The 20,508-nt window shown below is 43.1% G+C and overlaps 1 protein-coding gene and 1 non-coding gene across 16 annotated transcripts in view; both read left to right on the plus strand.

The window, feature by feature from the left end:
* Positions 1-20,508, plus strand: part of Depdc5 (DEP domain containing 5, GATOR1 subcomplex subunit) — a 118,176-nt gene that overhangs the window by 39,353 nt on the left and 58,315 nt on the right. For 6 of the 15 annotated variants that reach the window (XM_051165227.1, XM_051165229.1, XM_051165228.1 and 3 more), the window contains exons 18-22: positions 715-835; positions 3,947-4,167; positions 6,737-6,940; positions 9,777-9,912; positions 10,771-10,865. In XM_051165227.1, coding sequence (XP_051021184.1) covers positions 715-835; positions 3,947-4,167; positions 6,737-6,940; positions 9,777-9,912; positions 10,771-10,865 — 777 coding nt within the window. Of the gene's footprint in view, positions 1-714; positions 836-3,946; positions 4,168-6,733; positions 6,941-9,776; positions 9,913-10,770; positions 10,866-20,508 lie in introns of all 15 variants that reach the window. The other 9 variants (XM_051165226.1, XM_051165222.1, XM_051165221.1 and 6 more) reach the window with 3 other exon arrangements.
* On the plus strand, positions 1,174-1,280 carry LOC127206078 (U6 spliceosomal RNA). The gene has a single exon (XR_007832765.1). It is a non-coding gene; the product is annotated as a U6 spliceosomal RNA (small nuclear RNA).

A 20,508-nucleotide genomic window follows, 5' to 3' on the forward strand; every position in this document is an offset into this window, starting at 1 on the left:
GGCAGACAGATCTCTGTGAGTTCGAGGCCAGCCTGGTCTACAAAGCGAGTCCAGGACAGCCAAGGCTACACAGAAAAAAAGAAGTAGTTAATTCAAAGCAACAAAATAATGTGAAATATTATAAAAGGTTCGTGTAAATATCAAGATCCCCACTTCCCTTTATGTCACCTTTGGAAAGGTCCTTAGCCACCTTGTAGTTGTACCTCGTAAGCTGCAGTGAGTGTCAGTTCTGGGGTCAGATGGAAAGTAATAAAACTCTGATGATGCTCAGCCAGCATGTGAAGCGAGACTACAGAAGACTAAAGTGCTGCTAACACTGCCTTTCTTTTAACTCTATACTTTCCCCTACCCCCTCCCCAAGAAAGAGTTTCTCTGTGTAGCCCTGGCTATCTTAGAACTCTCTCTGTAGGCCAGATTGGCCTCAAATTCAGAGATCTACTTGCCTCTGCCTCCCAAGTGCTGGGATTAAAGACATGCGCCACCACTGCCTGGCAGCTCTATGCTATTTTAACATCGTTTATGTCAGTCCTACCCTGATGTTTGGGTTATTATTCTCTTTTCTTGGTACGTGATCACCTGTGCCTTGCAGATTTTGATGACCCTCTAAGGTCATCTGTATAGTTATCTAATATATGCCTATAGATAGGTACATCTCTAGAGATATCTCTCTATATGTTAGAAGTGTACTTTATTTATATTATTTGTGTTTTGCAGCTCTCGGGACTCCAAAGGAATCTGAGAACACCCTTCCCATCCAAGTAGATTACGATGCCTATGATGCTCAAGTATTCAGGCTGCCTGGTCCATCCCGGGCTCAGCGCCTCGCCATCTGCAGGTTTTTGTCAGATTCCCCTGGGGGGGGGGTCATATAAAATTATTTAGGAGCCAGACACGGTGGCACAGGCCTGTAACCTGGCACTCAGGAGGCAAAGTGGGAGGATTTCAAGTTCAAAGCCAGCCTTAGTGTGTGTTTTGTTTTTTGAGACAGGGTTTCTCTTTTTACCCCTGGCTGTCCTGGATTCACTTTGTAGACCAGGCTGGTCTTGAACTCACTCACAGTGATCTGCCTTCCTCTGCCTTTGAGTGCTGGTATTAAAGGCGTGCACCAGCCAGCCTTAGTTATATAGTGAGACTATATCTCAGGAGAACAAGATTGTTAAGAAAACCCGAGGAGTGCTCGCGTTGGCAGCACATACACTAAAATCGTAACCATACAGAGAAGATTAGCAAGGCCCCTGATGCAGGATGACATACAGATTTGTGAAGCATTCCATATTTTTTTATTCCAACACTTGTTTATATTAAAACAGCCTTTTATAAAACAAAAAGAAAACCTGTGAGGCCTTTATGAAAGCAACCTTAATAATGTTTAAATTGGAGCTTGAGATATGGCTCAGTGGTTAAGAGCCTTTGTTGCTTTTTCAGTGACTCAGTACAGAATCATCTAGATTCTGGTACTCCAGGCTCTAGGAGATCCAGAGGTCTCTGCAGACCTTCATGGGCACCAGGCCAACATGTGGTGGGCCTACACACATGGGAGTATACCATTAACATACATAAAATACATCTTATAAAAATCTTAAAAAGTTTTAAAAATAGCCTCATGAAAGCCATGTTGTAGAGATCATTGGGGATTCCATTTGCAGGCTCTTGGGTCTACTTATATTATTTGTTGTCAAGTATTGTCTAAAAATACAGTAAGATCTTCACACATTCTATAGCCAAGAGATGCAGTTCACAAAGCATGACTTTTCCTCAGGCGACAAGAATTTTTCTTTTTTTAACTTGTGCTTTTTAATTTGCTCTGTGTTGTTTTGGTCAAATGAATTTCTAATTGTAATAGGTTTTTGGATCTTGTATGTGTTTGTTGTGTTTTAAATGCACTTAGGGCTAGAGAGATGGTTCAGCAGTTAAGAGTGCTGCTGTTCTTTCCAGCACCCATGCCAGGAGACTCACAGGCACCCCCCCCACCCCGAAGCAGGCATGCACTCATAGTTCGAATAGTTGATGTGATGGCACACACCTGTAACCCTAACACTTGGGAGATAGAGTCAAGAAGAGTGGATCTCTGGGTTCTAGGCCAGCCTGGTCTACACAGCGAGTTCCAGGACAGCCAGAGCTACATAATACAGTAACCCTGTCTTAAAAAATAAAAAAATCTAAAATAATACATCTTTTTAGAAAATGAGCTACTCCAAGCTATACATTTACTTTATTTTTTATTTTTTTAATATTAGGAAAAATGTTTATTATAAAAGTGGGCAAAGGGGGAGAAGGGGCACCATAGAAAGGAGAGAAACCAAGACCAAGAGAGTCAGAGAGAAAAAGCCAGAGAGATGGTGGGGGCGGGGGGAGGAAACCAAGGCAGAGAGAGAGCAAAGCTATATATGTTATTTTTATTTTTATGTGTACAAGTGTTTTTTGCCTTCATGTAGACCTGTGTATCAGGTGTATGTGTGGTGCTCAGGGAAGCCAGAAGAGGGCATCAGGTCTCCTAGGACTCGCATTATAGGTCTATGTGAGCTATCATGTGGGTGCGAGGAATTGAACCCTGGTCCTCTGGGAGAACAACTTGTGCTCTTAAACACTGAGAGTTTATAAACAGAACTCTAGCTTATTGTTGACCAAATCACATTAATCCATTTTCTAGGATTTTATTTTGCTTTGTGGGAGTTTTTCTGTGTAGCCCTGGCTGTCCTGGAACTCTCTCTGTGGACCAGGCTGGCCTCAAGTGCTGTGATTAAAGGCATGCGCCCCTCCTGCCTGCTCATACCATATCTTAATAGGCCCTCTAGCCCTGTCACATGACTACACATATTCTGGTGCTCAAATAGTTGCTGTTGAAGGGATGGATGTGTAATCAGACCTTGAGATCTAGTCTCCGGCTACCTTCAGGCTGGAGACAGCCCTGATGCTGAAAGGGCAGTGCCCTGGGAGGCTAATTCCTATATTCTGAGGTGATGCCTCTTCATTGCACTTTTTTCTGTTGGTCTTTCTTCCTAGTGCTTCTTAAGATTTTCCCCTTAGAGAGTTTCATATTTTGTTTTTATCTTATTTTTTTGTGTTGATGTTTTGTTGCATGTACCTAAGTCTCTACACCATCTGCATCAAGAGCCTTTGAATCCCCTGTGACAGGAGTTACAGATGGTTGTGAGCCACCATCCGGGTGCTAGACGTTGAACTGGGGTTTCTTTGAGCAGCCAATACCCTTAACCATTGAGATATCTTTCTAGCACAAAGTTTCATGTTTTAATGAGTGTATTATTATAAAAACTTTTCTCAAGAAAACATTAAAATTTCATCAGAGAGACAAATATCCTAGTTACTTTCTCACTTTTAAATATATTTTAAATATTGGCTGCAGTGTTTCAAAACAAATGTTAGGTATCCCGTTCTTTTCATCTGTACATATTTCAAAATACATTTTAAAAATCAATTTGTTTTAAGGTTTATGTATGGATGTTTTGCCTTCATCTGTGTGTGCACATGTAGTGCCTGCTGAGGCCAGAAGAGGGGATTGGATCTCCTGGAACTTACAGACTGTGACAGACTGTTGTGAGCCACCTGACATGGGGGAAAGGAATGGAACTTGGGTCCTCTGTAGGAGTAGCAAGTGCTCTTTTTTTTTTTTTTTTTTTTTTTTTTTTTTTTGAGACAAGGTTTCTTTGTGTAGCCTTGACTGTCCTAGACTTACTTTGTAGACTAGGCTGGCCTTGAACTCACAGTGATCTGCCTGCCTCTGCCTCCCAAGTCCTGGGATTAAAGGTGTGCACCACCACGCCCTACTTTGGGAGGAAATCTTACTTTGTCGTCCAGGCTAGCACTGTTTCGTACATTGGGAGCTTTGATACTGATTCCCTGAGTGTACACAGCTGATGATTGTCATTGACATTTTAACTCAAAGTTGAAGCGTCCTTCTCGTGGTAATTTGTGTCTTGCATGTCAGGTCTGTGAGAGAGCAGGAGAATCATAGTCGCAGAAGTGCCAGCTCCTGTGATGTCTCCTCCAGCCCTTCCCTGCCAAGCCGGGCACTGCCCACGGAGGAAGTGAGGAGCCAGGCTTCTGATGACAGCTCCCTGGGCAAGAGCACCAACATCCTGATGATCCCCAACCCCCACCTGCACCAGTATGAAGTCAGCAGCTCACTGGGCTACACCAGCACAAGAGGTCAGAATACTGAAGCACACAGCTGGGGAGGCCTGTGCACAGTTTCTTTGCAGTGGCGAGGGATGGGAGTGGCAGGAAGTGATTGGAGTGGAGTGTAAGGCTCATATTTTAGTTATTTCCGTGCCAGCCAATGGGTACAATGCATGTGTATTAAACTGTTTTTGTCCATCATCTGTAGAGCCCTTTTAGGCCCGGGTCAAAGGGGTTTGTTATTTTCTCCATTTGTGCCATACTTAAAAAACCAAACAAACAAACTGTGTCCTCTATAATCAGCTTTGCATATTTATGCTTTTATATGTGCATTAGTGGAGATTAAATTCAGGGCAAGTTCCATACTGCTGAGTTACATCCCAGGTCTTTTTGCATTCTTAAATTTTGAGACAGGATCTCACTAAGTTGCCCAAGCTAGACTTGAACTTTCTCTATAACATAAATAGTCCTTGAGCCTGCCATCCTCCAGCCTCAGCCTTCAGAGTTTGCTGGGGTTTATAGGCCCGGTTCAAATATTAGAACCATGGATTTCTGAATCCATAGATTAAATAAACTGTGGATTGGAAAAAAAATTATATATTAAGATACTGGGGGGAGAGATGGCTTATCATTTAAGAGCAATTGCAGCTCTTGCAGAGGACCCAGATTTGATTCCCAGCACCCACATGATGGCTCACAACCTTATCTATGACTCCAGTTCCAAGGGGATTCAATGCCCTATTCTGACCTGAAGGCCCTGAACATGCATGTGGTACCTCGACATATATGCAGGGAAAACAACTATACACACAGAAAAAGTTTATACTGAACATAATCAAACATTTCATTCTTATCATTACTTTGTAAATAATATAGTATAGAAAATACATGGTAGGGCTGGAGAGATGGCTCAGCAGTTAAGAGCACTGTCTGCTCTTCAAAAGGTCCTGAGTTCAATTCCAGTCAACCACATGGTGGCTCACAACCATGTTGGGATCTGATGCCCTCTTCTGACATGAAGGTGTACATGTGGCTAGAGCACTCATACGGAAAGTAAATAAATAAATCTTTAAAAAAATACTTACATGGTATTTACATTGTATTAGTTGTTATAATTAATCTAGAATTATTTGAAGTGTATATGTAGATTCTATACAAATATTATTCTATAAAGTATTAAATTAGATTCATATAAAAGATTTAATATCCACAGTAGAGCAGATGGAAAGATTCTTAGAATCAGTCTCTCATAAACACTCAGACATGCCATATATTCTCATTCTCTCTCTGATTTTACTGTGTTTAATTTTTATTTTATTTTATATTTTGTTTATTTTATTTTATTTTTGTTTATTTATTTTAAAGATTTACTTATTTATTATGTATACAATGTTCTGTCTGCATATATGCCTGCCTGCCTGAAGAGTATACCAGATCTCATTACAGATGGTTATGAGCCATCATGTGTGATTGCTGGGAATTGAACTCAGGACCTCTGGAAGAGCAGCCAATGCTCTTAACCTCTGAGCCACCTCTCCAGCCGCCCCCTCAGGTGTTCTTCCCCCCCCCCCCATGCCACTTTCTAATCTGCATAGTTGTTTACTGAGATAAACAAAAAGGGACTCGGTTCCCATGGGTTTTAGTTCTTAGATCCTTTCAGGGTACATAGCTTGCTGTCTCCATCGCTGCAGCAGGCCATTGCGCTCGATAGGTTGATTCTAAATGTCACAACATTTCCTTGCCTGGCCAAACATGAACACATTCTTTACTCTTTTTCCTTGAGAACACAATGGCATGTGATTGCCTTCACCTGCCTCAGTACCCAGGCTCAATGGGGGAATCCTCTTAATCACTGAGGAACTCAGGAGGATTCCTTTTATCCTAGGATGCCATCATCTTCAACATTGATTTCCAAAGGAAGAGGGAAAGAGAATGGAGATGATGCTGTGCATACCTGTTGTCTAGTCCTTGAGTGGGCTTCCACCCGTGTCCTTCTGTCTGCAACTTGTGCCATTTGGTTTCAGTGCCAATGGAGGAGGAGTCTAGGCTTGTGTGCTCAGAATCAAATGGGTTTAAGGAGCTAGTCTGGTCAGCAAACATTGCCTGTCTGTATTTCTTTAATTTATTATTTAATCAGGCAGGGTCTCACTATGCAGCCTTGTCTGGCCTGGAGCTCACTATGTAGACCAGGCTGGCCTTGAACTCAGAAGTCTGTTTGTCTCTGCCACCCAAGTGCTGTGTCTATAGGTGTGTGTGCTGTCACACCTGGCTCAAACATTTATATTCATTGTTTTGCCCACATAGAGTATATATTCATCCCATTCCCAAGGGAGGTAACTTAAGTCCCATCATTTCTCATTGCATCCAGCTCAGTGTTCACAGTCTCCTAGAAAGTATGGGAATCCATTAGGTCTTCAAAATATTTGAAAAGTAAACAAACCTAAGCATGTTTTATTTCTTTAGAGTTTCACTCATTTCTCTTACTTCCTGATATTATGATGTGTTAGATTTTTGCTAGCTTTGACTCATCAGTCTGCTTAGTTCTGGTTTCACTGTGGCTTTGTGCTTTGTCTTTGTTCAACTCCATGATTGCCAGCAGATGTCTTGGAGAACATGATAGAGCCGCCACAGCGGGACTCTAGTGCACCAGGAAGGTTCCATGTGGGCAGTGCGGAGTCCATGCTGCATGTTCGGCCTGGTGGATACACACCTCAGAGAGCACTGATCAACCCCTTCGCCCCCTCAAGAATGCCCATGAAGCTCACATCCAACAGAAGGCGCTGGATGCACACTTTCCCTGTAGGTAAGCTAGCTGCTCAGGTAAGAGCGTTGGGCTGAGTTCCTAGCTCTGCTTCTTAGCACCAATCAAACATGTGTCTTTAGTCAAGAGCCTCAACTTCTGTGAGCCTCTTGGCCCACAGGGAGATGCATTTACCTGCTGGGCTTTCCAGAGTTCTTAGGAGGGTCCTTCTTTCTTTCTTTCTTTCTTTCTTTTCTTTTTCTTTCTTTCTTTCTTTCTTTTTTCTTCTTTCTTTCTTTCTTTCTGTCTGTTTTTATTTTTATTTTTTATTTATTTTTTTTTTTTTTTGAGACAGGGTTTCTCCGTGTAGCCTTGGCCATCCTGGACTCACTTTGTAGACCAGGCTGGCCTCGAACTCACAGCGATCCGCCTGCCTCTGCCTCTGTCTGTCTGTTTTTAAAGACAGGGTTTCTCTGTGTAGCCTTGGCTGTCCTGGACTTGCTTTGTAGACCAGGCTGGCCTCGGGACTCACAGAGATCTGCCTGCCTCTGCCTCCTGAGTGCTGGAATCAAAGGTGTGGCCTACCATGCTTGGCTTCTCAGGAGGATCTTTGAAGATACACTTGAGAACAAGCTTTTTTTTTGGTTTTTCAAGACAGGGTCTCTCTGTCTTGGCTGTCCTGAATTAACTTTGTAGACCAGGCTACCCTTGAACTCACAGAGATCTGCCTACCACTGTTTCCTAAGTGCTGGAATTAAAGGCGTGCGCCACCACCGCCTGGCTAGAACAAGCTTTGTAACTGACAAGCTGTGTGAAAAATAATTATCTTTACTTTTTTTTTTTTTTTTTGGTAGCCCATCGTTTTACTCTATTCCAGTCTCAAGAAGATGACAGTAAGGATTTTTAAAGCTGTAGTTAAAATGAAACTTCAATTTAATGGGCTCTTGCTGGGTCAGGAAGGAACAGTTGTATTAGGCTCCATTTTGTGTTTGTTTGTTTGTTAGTTTTGGTTGGTTTGTTTGCTTTAATGGGAACCATTTTGCTGAATGATCAGAAATGTCTAATTATTTCTTTTATGTTTGATTAAAAGTTAAATAAAGCTGGGCATGGTGGCGCACACCTTTAATCCCAGCACTAGGGAGGCAGAAGCAGGTGGATTGCTGTAAGTTCGAGGCCAGCCTGGTCTACAAAGTGAGTCTAGGACAGCCAAAGCTACACAGAGAAACCTGGCCCTGCTTTATTTGGTTATAACTGGAGGCCATTCCAAGCCTCTTTTGTCCCTGGTCTCTGCTAGAACCACACAAATTGCTTCTTTCTGGTTTCTTTTACTTTCTTTTCTGTAATTACTACCAGATTCTTTTGAGATATCTACCTCTATTTCTCATTTTTGTATTTGCTTTTGCTTTTTATTTATTTTTGAGACAGGGTCTCGTGTAGCCCAGACTAGTGTTGAACTTTGTGTGTAATGGAGGATGACCTTGAACTTATGATCACCACCACCAAGACCTGTTCATGTGATACTGGGGATCAAACCCAGAGCCTTGTGCTTCGTACATACTAGGCAAGAACTGTCTTAATTGGTTTACATCTCCAACACCAGGCTGAGATAGCCCCTTCCGTCTCTTTCTGCAAGCATGTGGACATGTATGGGGCTGTGTGTGTGTGTCTGCGTGTGCAGGCATGTGCATGTTGAGGCCAAAGTGTCTTCTGTTGCTCTTGGTTTTGGAGAAGGCTTTCGTATTGAACCTGTTAGCCTAGACTAGCTTCCAGCAAGTCCCAAGTGTGCTCCTGCCCTATCTTCCTAGCACTGGGTTACAGGTACATAATGCTACCCACCTAGTGGATGCTGGGTCTGAATTGTCCTCATACTTACTTAGCAAGGATTTTTCTCCCTAGCCCTCGGGCTACGACCTCATTAGAGAACTTTCTACCATGGCTTTCAGCTCTTTGTGCTTTTTATACCCCACTTTTAATGCCCACATTACAAGAAAAAGAAAGAAAGGAAAAAAGAAAGAAAGGAAAAAAGAAAGAAGGAAAGAGAGAAGAGAAGAAACAAAGAAAGCAAAAACCTTGTATCTCCAGACACTGTTGAGTTATTGCTTCTCTTCTGCACATGACCTGTTAATGACTAAAACTCTTCTTCACTAGGCAACCCAACCTCTGGGCTCCTCACTCCTGTCCTTGGGGGCCCTTTCTTATCTTTCTTGCCCAATCTCTTGATTTCCACACACTTTTACCTCTTTCACATTTGGGGTTTCATAGATACTTCTTCTACCCAGATAAATCTTTCCTTTAACCCTTGGTAACCTTATTTAGCCCTCTAACTTGTCTGTTTCTGGGAAGTGCCTTTTAGTAGACATAACTAATTCTTAACCTCTCCTTCTCTGTCTTTTTTTGTGCATAAGCACCCTTGATTCCTAGAGTCACACTTGTAATTTTTTGGTTTGGTTTTTGTTTTTTTTATGACAGGGTTTCTCTGTGTAGCCCTGGCTGTCCTGCAATTCACTCTGTAGACCAGGCTGGCCTTGAATTCAAAGATCCTTTTGCCTCTGCCTTTCAAGTACTGGGAAAGGGATGTATCCAAGGTGTATGTCACCTTGCCTTGCTTGTTATTTCATTTTTTATTTTCCTTCTCTTTTCATCTTTTTATCCTTCTATACTCAATCTATTTCTGTATGGCATCTCCATAGTATTTATGAAACCAAGGGTTCCAAATATTCTTAACATGCCAGACATGATACTTGGAGGACGAGTCCTCCCTGGGAGCCTGATCGTTCCTTGTATAGTGCTCTTCCTGCTGTGCTCTTTGTCAGATCTCAACAGTTGGAAAGAGTATGTTTCCGTGTGCAGCATGAGCTGTCAGGTGGGAATAACATCCAGTGGTTCTTTGTCTGGGTAGGACCTTCTGGAGAGGCCATCCAGATCCACCATCAAACCCGGCAGAACATGGCGGAGCTGCAGGGCAGCAGGCAGAGGGACCCCACCCACTCCTCTGCAGAGCTGTTGGAGTTGGCCTATCATGAAGCTGCCGGAAGGTAACCCAGGACAGTGCTGGACAGACTGCTGATGAGATGACTCAGCTGTGACTTAGAGCATATTCATTTGGTCAGGACCCTCCTTTGTCAGCCAGCGACATTCCCATCCCAGGGCAAAGGGTAAAAGGAAACAGCCTGACATTTTGCCTATTGTGTTACCAAGGCCTTTAGGTTTATTTTGACCTTACATTTTGTAAGCTTCCTAATTTTCTTCCAAGCTTTTGTCAAAGATGAAAACAGCTCTCTCTCTTTTATGTTAGGGTTTGCCTATGGAATGCTGTTGTCTCAGACAGCCTCCCTGTGACTTGACATGTTAGTTTTTGAACGAAAGTTCTGAAGAGCATCTTACAAAGCATCTGAAGAGTCAGTGTGGGAAGAAAGTCATTTAAGGCTTGATGAACATGACCCTGGCTTAAACCTGTACTCACTGGCCCTAAACTGCTTTAGGAACACTTTACAAAGAGCAGCCTTTTGGCCCTTCCTTAGCACTGGACATCCTCTTTGCTGGGGGCGGGGTGTTGATGTGGAGGTCTGGACAGTATGGCCGTCTTCACCAGGTTAACTCTGGTACATCCATAGGGCAGAAAATGGAAGTGATCTAGCATGGTGGTAGGTAAGCAGCCAGGGAAGGTGTCCAAGGCTGGCACACAAGGGAAGCACTAGTACATGGTGATTTGAGGTATGGATCCTAAAGGTGGCCATCCTACGTGTCTGAATATTCAGGCCTGTTTTTCATGAGCCTTTCCCCATTTGCCCTCCCACACACACTAGGATACAGGGTGAACAGGAAAAAAAAAATAAAATAAAAGTGATGATCTACAGTAATTAAGCCAGGTGGCCTGGCTTTGTTCTCTGCAGGCACAGCGCTTCCCGCCAGCCTGGTGACAGCATGTCCTTGAACTTCAGTGGAACGGAAGAGCTTTCTGTCAGCCTGCTTAGCAACAGTGGTGCAGGTAACTCATCCAAGAAGTAATAGAGATGGGACACTCAGAGCCAGCTCACATCTAGAAGTAACACAAAGGCCAGAGAAGCAGGACCACGTCTATTTTCAGCATCTTTTCAGCCACAATTTGGGGTGACCTATTTAGAAGCGTTGCTGCATAATGCATGGAATTATAAATGGGCTGCACATTACATTTTTAGCTGAGAACATGTTGGTCAAGACATATTTATCATCGTGTCAGAAAGTCCTGACTGAGGCTTCTGAGGGGCTGAGGGTGGCACCAGAGTCCAAGTGGAGTAGTCTGTTTTACAGGCTCATTGGATGGCTAGGCTTGGAGAACAACTGTGCCCTCATATAAAAACAGGCCCAGAGGGAACGCTGTGGGTTCTGCTATAACATCACAGCAGAGAAAGGTGCCTGTGGGTGCTAGCATACATGTTTTTAATCTCAGCACTCCAGAGGCTGAGACAGACAGAGCTCTGCGAGTTTGAAATCAGCCTGGTCTAGGTAGTAAGTTCAAGGCCAGCCAAGGCTATATAATAAGATACTGTCTCAAAAGAGAGAGGGTAGACAGAGGTGATATGGCTTTGTTGCGAAGAAAGCATGCATCTCAGACTTGAAGGTTAGAAGTTGGTTTGGTGGAAAATTAGAAGGTGTACATTCTAAGTTCAGGTGATGGGTGGAGTATGAACTTGGTTTTCACTCTTTCTGGAAACTTTCATTATTTAGTAATCCCAGTAAGTCATGTAGTACCAAGTACAACTTAGATGGTCGGTTGAGTGCCTAGAGAGGCAGAGGTACTAATCTCTCATAGCAGCTCAGATCCTCACTTGAGCGCTGTAGTCAGAGTGCCTGTAAGAGTGTCAGGGGAACATGAGTTTAGATAGCTACCTTTTCTGCAAAGTAGGGATTTTACAAGATGAGTGTGCAAAGATTTAAACAACAAAATATATCTGCTTCATCGTGTCTGCATCCTATAAATTGATTTGTGTTTCTAAAACTTGGCTTAAGATTTGTGAAAGTGGGGCCTAGAGAGTTGGGTCAGCAGTTAAGAGCAACCGCTGCTCTTTCCAGGGGACCCAGATTCAATTTCTAGAACCGGCTTGGCAGCTCACAGCTGTCTGCAGGTTAATGAGTTAATGATATTATTCTTCGGTCACTGGTAAATTGATCTGATCCAACCATATTCCTATAGCCCATGGGTAAGCGATAAGATTTGGGGACAGAGGTGGCTGTCAGAGAGTCCCAGAATAATGACAATCTCATTTGATGTATTCACTCATTTTAAATGAGACGCAAGTAAAAGTTTGGGACTATGGAAATACTTTATGCCATACATTCTGGGTGCTTGAATGTTAACATCGCTGCAAGATCTTCTCAAGTGCCTGAAGAACATTACAAAGACAGCTTTTCTATCACTTTGTTAAACTAGGAAGCCAGTTTTTAGGAACCAGAGTTTGAGTTTTCTTGGCCTTGGTGGTAAAAGGTTACTAAAGAGGACTGTTCTGGGGTTCCTGGACTATTCTTTGAGCTAGCTTGATTAGTAATTAGAAGCAGGAAGAATTAATTGAACCCAGATGGTACCTGCCAATACCAGGATCTCCCCAGAAGAACCCAATGACCTGGAGTTTCCCAGAGATACCACCTGACTCCCTATATGTAGCTTTTGGAATTTTAAGGTTTCCTCTTGAGAACAGAGTGAGCTTTCAAAGAGTCTTGGTTTGAGGCTGGGTGTGGAAGATCTGTAGGTGACACTGTCATATCCTCTTAGCTGAGAGTTTCCTGGCACACGTGCAGGCAGACAGGCAGACAGGCAGGCCTAGGAAAACATTTGCTTGCAGCCCGGCTCCCTGGTTCACCATTTTTCTTCTTGGACTTCTAAGTTGTCCATTTGTCTAACTGATGGACTGTTCTCCTTGCTTGACTGGCAGATGCCTCATCATGGATGTGATGTCATCTGGTTTGCTGTCTTCTGCCCACCCTTCCTCTCTGCTGTCTTTTGTTCTGATGTTGGCTCATCAGCTCCCTTCTTACTGCTTCTGTTCAGGCCTTTATTGTTGCTGCTCAGGATTATCACAGTAGCTCTTCCTGCTCTGTTCCTCTCTCCTTCAAGGAACTACCAGCTCATAAGATGAGGTATTTCAAAATGCAGATCTGACCAGCTTCTTCCCACATGCACAGCCTTCAGTGGCTCTTCATGGCTTCTGAGACCAGTCATTACCTGTCTGCTCTGTCCCTCTGTGTCTTCACCTGACTCCACTTTAACAAAATGTTGAGTATGGAAAAAGTACAAGCTCTAGAGTCTTAGGATATGAGACTCACTCCACAATGAATAGTGAGCCTTCTGGACTAGTTACTACCTTCTGTATACCTCAGTTTCTTCATTGTGAACATGTAAACAAAAACTAAATATAAATGTTAATCCATGTGAATACTTAGAACAGCACTGGGCAGACATGGGTGGTCAACAGATGTGGGTACTGTTAGTGTCACAGCCGTGGTCTTGATATTCCTCTGTGTAGAATATGCTTCTTTCCTGCCTGCAAGCCCTGTTCTTCCTACAGGCATCCCACTGTCCATGAATGTTCAACTTCAAGTGTGTCTCCTTTTCTGGAGCTTTTCCTTGAGGTTTTCTTTCCATCTCATGCATTCCTAGGAGATGTTAGACATCCTGATGCAAAGCCCAGTTGGACAACTTGGTACATCATGGTCCCACTGTTTGTTTCCAGGTCTGTAGCCAGACTTGGCCACCTAGTGGGTTCTTCTGTTTTACACCTTTTAGCCCCTTAGTTTTACCCCCTATCACTAGATAGAAGAGAAAGAAAGATAAAGGGGAGGGGAAGGGAGGGAGAGGAAAGAGGCGGGGGGGGGGGGTGGATTGAGATAGTCGATTCCTGAATTTAATTTATTTCTTCTTTGAGCACAACTACTAACAAACCACAGCCGACCCCCCTGAACTACAATAACCACCAACCGCACCTACTGGGGCTCTAGCAGTTATATACCCTCTGAAAAGCTCCCAGAATTCCAAGTCACACAATTGCAGAAACTATCTGCAGTTGGCAAAACCACACCTCTGTTAGGGCATGAGGCAAAATCATAGTCAGCTTCTGCAGAAAAAGTAGCCCCATATCCCCACACATGGGGTTAAAATAAATAAAAAAAAAAAACCAAACATATTCTTACTATTTTGTGTGTGGGTATTTTTGTTTTTGTTTTTGGTTTTTTGTTTGTTTTTTGATACAGGGTTTCTCTGTTTAACAGCTCTGGCTGTTAGGAACTTGCTCTGTAGTCCAGGCTGGCCTCGAACTCACAGAGATCCACCTGCCTCTGCCTCCCAAGTGCTGGGATTAAAGGTGTACACCACCACCGCCTGGCTATTTCTGTGTTTTTAAAGATACCAAAATTCTAGAATTCTCACTTCACATGTCTATCTCTCCACTAGACTCAAAGTGTTTATTGTTAATTATCTTGCCATAGTGTTTGGCATATTTATTGACAAATGGAAGTTTTATTTTGAAGACTGCTATCATGTGAAACGTTTTTGAATGACCTACAAAATTATTGTTTAATTTGTACTTGAGTATTTGTGTTTGCTTTGTGTGTGTGTGTGTGTGTGTGTGTGTGTGTGTGTGTATTCTACAGTCTTCAGCTTTTTAGAAACTGTGGGCTCTTAGGGTTGTTTTTCTGGTCTGGGTGATATAGTTTTGTGGGGTTACCCATTTCTTGTCTATCCTCTTATGACCTGTAGCATATAAGAGCCAGAGGTCATCCGGAAGTGGTCTATACTCACAAGGGAATTGAGTTTCATCTTTGAACCTAGGTTACCTGATAAAGCATTTTAATGAGCATAGAAACAAATTAGGTTAAATCTTCATAACTTTTATTTGCATATACAAAAACCAATTAGCGTCTAGTCTCTCTTAGGCTGTATTTAGAGTTTTATCTTTACTATCCTAGCCTAGTCTGCGGTCTGTTAACTTGTCTCAGCTTTCTCTTTTGCTCTTTCATACTGCTTATTTTCTTATTTGTTTATTTATTTATTTTTTATACAATGTTTTGCCTGCATGTACACCTGCAGGCCAAAAGAAGGCACCAGATTTCATTATAAATGGTTGTGAGCCACCATGTGGTTGCTGAGAATTGAACTCAGGACCTTTGGAAGAGCAGTCAGTGCTCTTAACCTCTGAGCCATCTCTCCAGCCCCAGGAATTTTTCTTTATCCCTTTAGGAGCTGAGGTTCAGGAACTTGCAGGAAGGAATGCTTGGCTTGATGTGGGTGCTGAGAGCTGATCTCCAGCACTCATGTTTACAAATAGTGTTAGTAAGTGCTGAGCCATCTCCCCAGCCCCTATTTTGTAAATCTCTAAAGTAGAAGTCAAGTCATGAACATTACTTATACACAGACCTCTAAGGGCTTCTCAACTAACACTCAGAAGCTAAGGCATTACAGTCCTGGCAGCCCTTAGAGTCATGTTTCCCGTAGCATCGGATTGCAGCTGCTTCCCCCGATGTGCTCAGGCACATCCATCTCAGGCCTTTCCCTTGCTCCCCTCCGCTGTGCTCTTTCCCCAGTGAGCCTTAGGGCCAAAATCTATATGTCTGAATTTGCCCCATTAGAACAAACATTTCTGTTCTGCTCATGCTTTATTTTCAGAGCTTAAGGTAGTTCTGGCACAGAGCAGATGCTTGATCAGTGTATGTTAGGTAGGTGTGTACACACACACACACACACACACACACACACACACACACACACACACACACACACACACACACACACACACACACACACACACACACACACACACACACACACTTTTATTTTTAATCTGCAGTGCTGAGAATCAAAGCCAGGGCAGTGATCCACCTGCCTCTGCCTCCCGAGTACTGGGATTACAGGTGTGTGCCACCAGGCCTGGCTTTTTTTTTTTTTTTTTTTTTTTTTTTTGGTTTTTCGAGACAGGGTTTCTCTGTGTAGCCTTGGCCATCATGGACTCGCTTTGTAGACCAGGCTGGCCTCGAACTCACAGCGATCCGCCTGCCTCTGCCTCCCGAGTGCTGGGATTAAAGGCGTGCGCCACCACGCCCGGCTTTTTTCTTTCTTTTTTCTTTTTTGAGACAGGCTCTATCTTTGTATTCCTGTTAGCTTAGAACATAGTATGTGGATCAGGCTAGTTTCAAATACATAGAGGCCTACCTCTGCCTCCTGAGTGCTAGAATTAGAGACCCATGACACTATATCTGGCTTATATGTTTTTTCTTTAATATTAAAAACAATTTTATATGTGTACAAAGCCAGGCTTATTTATTTCCTTGAAACATGGTTTTTCTATGAACCCAGAGCTACACTGGGTACAGAGCTACAGTCAGCAAACACCATCAAGTCTCCTTCATTCCTTCCAGCACTGTTTTTTTTTTTGTTTTGTTTTGTTTTGTTTTGTTTTTTTGGTTTTTCGAGACAGGGTTTCTCTGTGTAGCCTTGGCCATCCTGGACTCACTTTGTAGACCAGGCTGGTCTTGAACTCACAGTGATCCGCCTGCCTCTGCCTCCCGAGTGCTGGGATTAAAGGCGTGCGCCACCACGCCCGGCTCTCCAGCACTGTTTTTATAGGCACTTGATCACTGGCTTTAAAAACAAAACTAAAAAGTGTGGGTTCTTGGGATCAGTCCTCAGGCTTGCACACCAAGTGGTTTACCTGTTGTGTCATCTTCCAGGTCTAGTTTGCTTTCTTTTCTTTTCTTTGCATTGGTGTTTTGCCTGCATGTGTGTCTGTGAGAGGGTGTCAAATCCTCTGGAACTGGAGTTACAGACAGTTGTGAGCTGCCATGTGGGTGCCAGGAATTGAACTCTGGACCTATGGAGTAGCCAATGCTCTTAACCACTGAGCCATCTCTCCAGCCCCCTAGAGTGCTTTCTGAATTTATAAACTGTATCCATTTCAGAAGTGTTTACTTCTATTGGCACTACATTGAACAGAAACAAAAGTTATGAAGACACCAACTTTCATAACCTGAGTGGCCGCAGCTTTGTTATTCTTTTGAATTTCTAGGTGAGGCAGTTTCTGTGTGTGGTAACAGGATGAGAGAAAGCCCTCTCACCAGAAGCTGGGCTGCAGACCATCTGGATGTAGTGTGGTTTTCACATCTCTACTAAATTAGGATGTTAGATAAAGGAATGTGTCGTGATCAGCAGACTGCATCAGGGGTATGGGCACAGCTCTATACTAGATCACTTACATAGCACACACAAAGGCTTGGCTGTGATCCCAACCACTGCAAAGTAAAACAAAGTTCAGGACTCGCAAAGTATCACCAGAGCTCCAGAAGAAGGGGCAGCAGAGTCACGTCTGAGTCTTGCAGAGCTTCTGCCTTAGGCTGTACTAATAGGCTAAGTTAAAATCGACTTCTGGGACCAAAGCAAGACTATATGGAGCATCTAAAGGAAATTATATGAAGCTGGGCTCAATGGCTCATTCCTGTAATTCCAGCATTCTGGGAGGCAGAGGCAGGTGGATCGCTGTGAGTTCGAGGCCAGCCTGGTCTACAGAGTGAGTACCAGGACAGCCACGGCTACACAGAGAAACCCTGTCTCAAAAACAAAACAAAACAAAAAAATTGTATGTTCTAAGATATTTTATTAATGTGACATTTTGTTTCCTGTTAAAGTATGACATGAAACAAAATAACCCATCCATCTAGATCAATGTCCCTTAGCCAGGCATGGTGGCACACACCTGTAATCTCAGAACTCAGGGAGGCAGAGGCAGGTGAATCATTGTTAGTTCCAGGCCAGCCTGGTCTACAAAGCAAGTCTAGGACAGCCAGGGCTGCACAGAGAAACCCTGTTCTGAAAAGACACCCCCCTCCCCCGCCCCACTCACACTCACAAAGAAACCCCAAAGAAAAAACAACACAAAAGGTAAGTGACCTCTGCCTCCCTTGGTTTGAAGCTTCTATCATCTGCAGGTCCATGTGTGACTCAGACTTCTGCATCTGCACCTGATTCATACGTGAGTCATGCTTATCAGGAATAATGTCGCTGTAGGATTTTTTTTTTGCGCACGGTTGTGAGACCTTGCGGTGGTATTGTTCCCTGCTCTCTGTGCTGTCTAGCAGTGTCAAGGCAGTTGTGGATCTTGGCAGATCAGTTTCTTATCCTTCTGCCTTTTTATTTTTTGGTACTGGAGACTGAAGCTAGAGCCTTCATATATCAAACACATACTAACCTGAGGTACATATCAAGAACCTAGTTAAACAACAAACAGGGGATTGAAATGGTAGAGTACTAGGTCCTGGGTCCCGTCGCAGCACTAACGAGAAACTTGGTGGCAGTAGATGGTGGACAGAAAACAAACTCAGTGGCATCTTTGGAGGCTCCTTATCTTACAATGTCATGATGGCCTGTCAGGGCTCCCCCACCCCCTTATTTTTTTTATATATATATATCTTTTCCCTCTATTGATCCTTTGCGTGTATATTATTGCTTCCACTCTAGTGTTTTTATGGGATTCCTGAGTGTGTGAATGAGTGGGTCTCTGCATCTGTTTCTTGTGCCTTAGCCTCTTTTCCTCTGTTTGTTTTGTCCTATTTTGATGTGCTAGCTTTTGTGATATCTTATTATATTTTGTTATTATTCCTTAGAAGCATGCTTGTTTTCTAATGAGAGACTAAAAGGGGCATGGCTCCAGATGCTGGAGGAGTTGGAAGAACCAGGAGGAGAGGGAGGGGAACCATAATCAAGATATATTATATGAGGGGGGGGAATCTGTTTTGTTTGTTTTTGTTTTTGAGACGGGTTCTTTGTGTAGTCCCGGCGGTCCCAGAACTCATTCTGTAGACCAGGCTGGCCTTGAACTAAGAAATCTACCAGCCTCTGTCCTCCCAGGACTTAAAGACATGTGCCAGCATGCCTGGCTTTTATTTTTAATAAAGAGTGGTGGGTGGGCAGGCACCCAAGCAGGGGAAAAGAAAAAACTGAGCTTGGGGCTAGTTGGCCAGCAGTTAGGAGCACTTGTTGCTTTTACAGAGGACTGGGGCACCCGCATAATGCCTCACAGCCATCTGTAACTCAAGTTTCCTGGGGTCTGATGTCCTCTTCTGACTTCTGTGTGTTACCAGGCACGAATGTGATGCACACACATACATGTAGGCAAGATGCTTATAAAATTGAAGAAGTAAACAAACAAACTGGGCATGGTGGTACAGCACTGTAATTTCACTGGGATAGAGGAAGGGCTCGGAAGTTCAGGGTGATCTGCTACACAGCAAGGTTGAGCCAGCGTGGGATACGTGAGACCTGGTCTTGAAATAACAAACAAACAAAAATCAGGCGTAGAGGCATTTCACTAATTCGCTATTTCCTAAATGAATACTGATGTGAAATCTATTTTTAAAAATATTTATTTATTATTACCTATACAGTGCTGGCCTCGAACTCACAGAGATCCACCTGCCTCTGCCTCCCTGAGTGCTGGGATTAAAGGCGTGCGCCACCATTGCCCGGCCAATTCTTTTTTATTGTGTGCTTTTCTATTAAATGCTTATGTTTTCTAAATTTTATGTGTTTTTTGTGGTTAGCTCTATCATTTCATATTCAAATTTTATTTTAAATATTTTTCAGTCTAATTAATCTGCATAGAGTCTTTGTTGTTCTGTTGGACATAATAAATTTTGATATCTTATGTTATATTCTTAAAAGCTATGATTTGGGAAAGAGTTATATAGAAGATAACGTTAAATAAGTGTATCAAATGTAATTAGGTTATTTTATAGTTTGCTAAAAGTCAATTGGTTGGGACTGAAGACATGGCTCAAAGGTTAAGAGCACTGTCTGCTCTTCCAGAGGTCCTGGGTTCAATTCCCAGAAACCACATGGTGGCTCACAGCCATCTCTAATGAGATCTGGTGCTCTCTTCTGGCCTGCAGGTACACATGCAGACTGAGCATTCATATACATTAAGTAAATCTTTTTTTAAAATTACTGTATATTTCCTGTGTATAAGATGACCTTTTAACCCCGAGAAATCCGTGCCAAAGTCAGGAGTTGTCTTATATACCGGGTACTTACCTGCAGCTTGCTTTATATGTCTGGCACATATAGTGTGTGTGTGTGTGTGTGTGTGGCGGGGGGGAGGGGGCTGCAGCCGAGTCCCTGCTCTGTGTGAAGAGTATGAAGCAGGGAGGAGCAAGCTGCTTGCATCTTCCTGTACCTTGAGGAGGAGAACTGAATGTGGAGTCTGTCTCCACCAGAACCCGCCCATTCTACTCAGAGGTCTTTGGGTTGAGTGTGGTACTCACCTTAAAGGGGCAGTGTAGGCTGGCACTGGCTGTCTGTCGGCATTTAATAAAGCACCTGGCTGTCTGTTCCCTGCCTGCAAATAGACACATGCCTAAGTCTGCTGCACAAGGTTTGCATTGGAAGAGGGGTAGTCTTACACAGCGAGTATATTCCAAATTCTATATTTTAACTGGAAACGTTGGGTTTTGTCTTATATGCCCAGTCATCCTGTATGCCAGAAAATATGTTACTTAGTTGAAGTGACTTTAAAATGTCTCAGTTTTCTTAAAATAAGATGCAGTTTGCTTTGCAAAGCAAAACAAAAACAAAAACAAAACATACAAAAAAAGCTTATCGGACAAAATGAGTGATA

Source organism: Acomys russatus, chromosome 22 (genome assembly GCF_903995435.1).
Source record: "Acomys russatus chromosome 22, mAcoRus1.1, whole genome shotgun sequence".
Taxonomy (NCBI): domain Eukaryota; kingdom Metazoa; phylum Chordata; class Mammalia; order Rodentia; family Muridae; genus Acomys; species Acomys russatus.